Genomic DNA, 6,227 nt, shown 5'->3' with positions numbered 1-6,227 from the left:
TGGCAGGCACGCCCGTGCCCACGGCGCTCACCAGGGCGGCCAGCCAAGGAGCCTGCTCCTTCCACGTGTGGTGCTTTCGAGACACGTCCTGAAAGGCAAAAGCAAAACCACGATTAGTGTCCGTGAAGATGCTTCCTGCTGCAGAGGGGTGGGCAGCTGCCCGCAGCAGTCCTGAGCAGTGGGTTCCACCTCTGCCACGGCTGTTTCCCCACTGGTGGGGCCGGCGCTCACCAGGGCGGCCAGCCAAGGAGCCTGCTCCTTCCACGTGTGGTGCTTTCGAGACACGTCCTGAAAGGCAAAAGCAAAACCACGATTAGTGTCCGTGAAGATGCTTCCTGCTGCAGAGGGGTGGGCAGCTGCCCGCAGCAGTCCTGAGCAGTGGGTTCCACCTCTGCCACGGCTGTTTCCCCACTGGTGGGGCACAGCCTGCTCCCCACAAACACGCCGTGCTCCCTGCTCTGAGGCTGGCTCACACCTGGGGGGCACTGTGTCATGCCATGGCACCCACGAAGCACTCAGCTATTTTTGGTCCACATTTCCTTGGCAGCTGGCCCGCAGGAAATACTTTTGCAAGCTGTGGATGAGAACCAGACCCTTCAAGTATAAAACAAATCACCAGGGAATAAATTCTCCCCCTTTGCCCTACATCCTTTATTCCCTCCTGGCCCCGGGGTAGTGGTGACATTAATGGGAGGAAGTCTTCAGTCCCCAGCACACAGCTGTGCTCCTTGTTGTCACTTCCGTGGTGTCCTCTTGCTGCCCTGGCACTGTGGGCAGGTCTCAGCACGGCAGAGCAGGACACGGGGATGTGGGGTGACAGCCCAGAGAGCAGCAGGGACTGTCCCTGCAGCCCCAGCCCTGCCTGAGGGAAGGACTGCGCTGTGTCCCCTTGCCTCCCTGTACCTGTGATTCTGCTGGGGATAACATCTCCTGGGCTCTCCCACGCTTATTTGGAAAAGCAAGGTTTCTCTTGACAATATTAATTAATGCTAATTAGCTGACTTCCACCGGTTTCCCACGTTGCCACCATGAAACACAACCCAGGTGTCACCTCCAAGGTGCTGTGAGGCTTGTGAGGCGAGAGGTGCTTGGTCCACATCACTGTGCTGCAGAGGGCCAAACACAGATATTTTTTTTTTGCCTGATTTTACACAGCAAATGAAAGGTGTTTGAGCAGGAGGAGATGAGATGCAGCACTGGTGAACGGGCAGGCTCTGTCCCACAGGGCTCCAGAGGGAGGACCTGGGCTTTAGGCAGCTCTTTCTTCTCCTGCAAAGAGCTGCCTCCTTGCAGGCCAGCTTTCCTGGCTGCCCTGCCAGCGACACGGGGGTCAGGATGGCACGGTGCCAGCGCTGCCATGATGCCTGTAATCCACATGCTGCCACCCTCTGCTGCCACAATGGGCCCATTCACGCGGGCTGGAATGAAGTGTGAAGGCCTTGGCATTGATTCTGCCCCTGAACTCCCAGCCCGTGCCCCTGAGCCAGGCACAGATGGACAGGGGAGCCAGGCAGGGCACTCTGGGTGTCCACACATCACTTTAGGCTTTTGGTGTGTCTGTCACTGCTCCAGCCTGCTGGCTGGTCCTCCCCAGACAGACAGACAGACAGACAGACCCCCTCGGTGGCTGGGCACCTGCCAGCCTGTGCCTCAGAGCCATTGGTACAACCCTGGTGTCCCAGCGCTGGGGTTGTTGCCACAAGGATTTCAGGGCGAAGGAAGAGACGAGATCCTTGACTCGTGATCAGAAGGCTTGATTTATTATTTTATGATATATACATCTATTTAAACTATACTAAAAAAAAAGGAAAGGAGAGTTTCCAGAACCTGCTACCTAACCTAAGAATAGAAAAGTAAAGAATGATAACACACGAGCTGGCCTTGACAAGCTCCCAGAGCCAGCTCTCCTGTGACTGGTCACTGAACCAAAACATCCACACCAGACCAATCACAGATCCACCTGTTGCATTCCACAGCAGCAGACAATCTATTGTTTACATCTTGTTGCTGCACTTCTCAGCTTCAGGAGGAAAAATCCTGAGAGAGGACTTTTCATAAAGGAAATGTCTGTGACACAGTGCACTCTCAGACACCACAGGAACTGCACCAGCAAAGAGAGAAACCATCCAGAACAGCAGGATTTTCACACCCTGAACAGCAAAAGCTGCCCAAGCCACCAGCCACACATTGAGCATCCATGCAGGGCTCAGGGGGAGGAGGAGCACGGGCTGGGCTGTCCCCAGGCTGCTCCTGCTGGGGCTGGAGCCCTGCCAGGCTGCAGGTACCTGTCCTCTAAGAGGAGCTCTCTGAGAGCCGCCTGGCACCCTGCCTGGGCTGGCAGCTCCTGCTGCAAAGGACAGCTGGCAGCACAAGCTGACAAAGTTCGTGTTCTGGCCAACATTTGCTGTCAGGGCCGATGACACCAGGCACACAATGGCTCTGTGTCACCAGAGCTCAGCCTGCAGGGCTGCACGGCCCCTGGGTGCACCCGCTGCCAGCTCCTGGCAGCTGAGGATTGGGGTGAGGAATGCGTCTGGCATTCCAAGTGCAGGGCCTAGGAGCGCAGGGAAACCCTCGAGGAGTGCTCAGGTGGGTGGGTGGGCTGAGGCTGACCCAGATGCCCTTACCCCTGGTTTTAAGGCCAGTTCCTTTACAGGCTGGGGCCACTGCCATGAACTGGAGGTTATCTCTCTCCTCTGCCCAGGAGCAGAGAGAGGAGAAGCTGACTGTTTCCTTCTTGCCCCGAGGAATCCCCTGTTCAGAGGCAGAGCAGAGGCAGTTTCTCTCTCCTCTTTGGTCACCTCAAGGCACTGCTATGAATCCCAGCTTTCCAAACCCCACCTTGCAACAGCAGCACCCTCCCTGCTCCTCCTGCCCTTTGCAGGTCCTGGAAGGGGCACAGTGTGCTCCTGTGGGTGGGACAGGAGGCAGGACCTGCCCTGGTGCTCTGTGTGTGCCCCTGGACAAACAGTGACTCTGTCCCTGTCGTCACTGCACCGACATTAGCACCATGGCAGGAAAGGGCTGGAAAATGCCACTGCAGGCAAGGGGAAGTGTGACAGGCACAAACCACTTGCCAAACAATGCTCAGGGGACACCCAGGCTGGAGATCTTGGCCTCCTTGGCTGGGCACACCTTGCTGCAGGCACTTCCCAGGGGTTAGATACCGTGTCCGCTTGCTTAAGGCTGCATCCTTCCCAGGCAGTGCTGAGCCCTCCCTCTCGTGGGGAGATCTGCCTTGTTCCCCGAGCTCTGCTACCACACCCAGGGCCCTGCTTCTGCCCAGGGAGGGCAAGGGGAGGAGGGCACTGGGTACCCATCAGGGCATCCCACCAGCAGAGGGGAAGGAATTCCTGAACACAAAAGCGAAGGAAAATCCCAGGGTTTGTCCCAGCAGAGTGCAAAACAGATCTGAGCCTCTGGCTGAGTGTGTGCAGCCACTGGCAGTGCCCCTCCCTGCAAAACCCACAGCTGGGCATGGGAACAGCTGCCTTGTAGTCAAGCAAGAGGCCAGGGCTGTGCAATAGAGGCTGGTCAGTAAATGTGAACACAGCACAGGCACAGAGAGGATTCCAGGCCTGAAACCAAGGGCTGAGGGCAGTGGGGACAGCAGAGGAGCAAAGCTGTGCCAAAGAGGGCTGTGCTGCAGGCTGGTCACAGCTCCTCACCAAGAAAGTGCCTCTTCCTGCAGCCTCATGACTGAAAGGCTGAGGGGGAGCAGGAGGGAAGGACAGATCCCAGGGGACAGCAGAAGCCACAGCGGAGGTACAGGCTGCCCACTCAGTTCCTCACAGCTTTATCAGCTTTCAAGTGCTGTGATACAGCAGCCATCACCTCTGGGTGTGCTGGAGGCAGATGAGCACCAGCCAAGCTTCCCAGGAAGTGTTCCAGCCATCCCAAGGAGCCAGGAGCATCTTTAACCTCCTGGTGTTGGGCAGCACTCACCCTGCAGAGCCCCCGGGAGCAGCTGCAGCAGCACAGGGGCAGGGGAGCATCAGCCTAAATGTGCCCAGGGGTGGGGCTGGTGCCTGCTGCTGACCAACCCACGGCTCTCCTGAGCCTGGCTCCATCCTCCTCTGCCTGCCTGAACTCAAACTTGTGTCCTCTTTGTGCACCCAGGCTCCTGGCTGCTCCTGTGGCGTGGACATGAAAGGAGACCCCTCTCCCTGTCAGACAGGAGTGACTGGACAAGTTACAGCCTGAATCCTTCAGTCTTGGGTGCTTCCCCTTCACTTGGGGAGCGAGCTCATGGACTTTGTCTCCATTTCCCTGTCCCTCCTGCTCCTGCTTTTCCATTGCTTCTGTTTCTGCTTCCTCCTTTTGTTACTCAGAGCATTTCCAAGGCCCTGGTGTTTGCTGCCTCTGGCTGGCAGCATTATCCCCTCCTCCCTACAAGCCTGCACCTCGGAGCCCTCCTGCCCTCATTTCAGCAGAGATGCTTTCTCTTGCAGTTCTCTCACCCCATTGTTGCTCACTGTGGGGTGGCCATGCCCCCCAAGGGCTCTGCACCCCTCAAACAGCAATATCCCCACCGGATCTCAGCACTGTTCTCCTGATGCAGGGACAGCTTTTTGTGCAGCCTGCCTCTCAGCCCAGCATGGATTTGCAAGGGTTGGATTTGAAAGTGCAGCTACAGCTGATGGTTAATTGTAAAACTGGAACCAGCCTTCGTTTTATTCAGGTTGTGTTCCAGGAGCAGCCTGGGCTGGGAAGGTGCTGATGCTGCAGGTGGAATTTCACAGCAGAAATGTGATTGTGGTGTGGTCTAACCCTGAGCTAAATGTGCTCCTGGTCCAGGCACTGTTAGTGGAAATGATACCCTGGCAAAGCCAGCAGATTTATTGATCTTGCCTCCCCAGGACAAGGTCTCCCAACCCCTCCATGAATTCTTTGCTCACACAAAATTCTTCACTCCAGGACTGCTCCATGCTGGCTGCAGCCTGGTCCCACTGCAGACAGGGAGAGCACAAAGGCTGGGCCCAAACAGGAGCTGCTGCAGCGCCTGGCTGGGCACACACTGCTGGACTTTCCTCTCCCCTCACTTCCACACCCTGGCACCGTCCAGCACTACCTCCAAGAGCCTGACGCTTTGTTTCCGGATTACTTGGTGGTAGTTGTTGTTGGCAATGAAAAAAGGAAAATGTTTATTCTTCCTAAGCAACGTGGAACATGAAACGTTATGGACTGCAAATGTTTATGGCCACAGAGAGAATGAGAAGAAGCAGGCTTTGGTGCAACAAGAGAAAGCAAATGAATAAACACTGCAGGACTATTTTTATTATCAGACATTTTAATTATGTGACAGTTTGTGAGACTATTCCATCAACAACACCACAACCAAGCTGCTGGTGTCACCCAAGCAACAGTTTGCCAGAAACAGGAGTACTGACAGAGCAAACAAGCCCCAGGATGCTGACATAGCAAAAGGTTTCAAGAGCCCTTAATCTGATGACCTAGAATTCCCCTTGAAACGAAGAAACTGCTCTAGGATGTGGCGGGGGAGGAAGGGGATTGGGATGTTTTGTTCATTGTGCACTTACATCCAAGCTAAGGGGAGCCATGAGCTACCAGTGCCTCTCTCCTGCCCAAATCCACCAACAGGAGGAAGTCTGGTTCACCTGCCTGTCCTTGCTGGGACTCCTCTGTCTGCACCAGGATCTCAGTGAGCGTCTAAAAACATGTCTGTGGCCTTAGTGAGCCCCTGGAGTGCTCTGCTTTTCATTTTGCTGGGCAGCTATGTGCAGACTCAGCTGTGCTCCCATTTGCTTTTGGCTGAGCCATCCCCAGTGCAAGAACACCCACAAACCCTTTCTTTATCTGTCCACGTATTTGAGATTGGTAGGAAAGAGCTACAAAAGTGGGGGGAAGTGGAGGAAAGTGGGGAAAGTGGGGGAAAGTGGGGGAAAGTGGGGGAAAGTAGTCCAGCATCTCTGCAGGACAACTTTCCACTAAAAATCCTTTTCAAACAACTCCTACACAGTGCATCCCTTGTTCTGCAGAGCCCCACAGGTTATGGTGACAGGGCAGGATAAGCAGGGGGGAAGCAAGAGCAACATAACCTGGAGAGGGGGATCCTCCCCAGACTGCTCCTCTCCTCTCCTCTCCTCTCCTCTCCTCTCCTCTCCTCTCCTCTCCTCTCCTCTCCTCCACCCAAGTTTCTCTCAGAGACAGGCAGGCTCACCAAGAAAATTCCTTACTACCAGCAGCTGTAACTCCAACAGGAGAGG

General features: G+C 55.5%; 1 protein-coding gene across 1 annotated transcript in view; it reads right to left on the bottom strand.

Annotated features, from left to right (window-relative positions):
- The window catches only part of MMP11 (matrix metallopeptidase 11), a 32,077-nt gene that overhangs the window by 10,008 nt on the left and 15,842 nt on the right, over positions 1-6,227 (bottom strand). Inside the window, 2 exon segments of the mRNA XM_014310092.2 lie at positions 32-88; positions 232-288. Coding sequence (XP_014165567.1) covers positions 32-88; positions 232-288 — 114 coding nt within the window.

Source organism: Geospiza fortis, unplaced genomic scaffold, assembly GCF_000277835.1.
Source record: "Geospiza fortis unplaced genomic scaffold, GeoFor_1.0 scaffold31, whole genome shotgun sequence".
In the NCBI taxonomy this organism is placed as follows: Eukaryota; Metazoa; Chordata; class Aves; order Passeriformes; family Thraupidae; genus Geospiza; species Geospiza fortis.
Note: the sequence above shows the minus strand (reverse complement) of the source record. Positions and strands in the feature narration are given on the sequence as shown.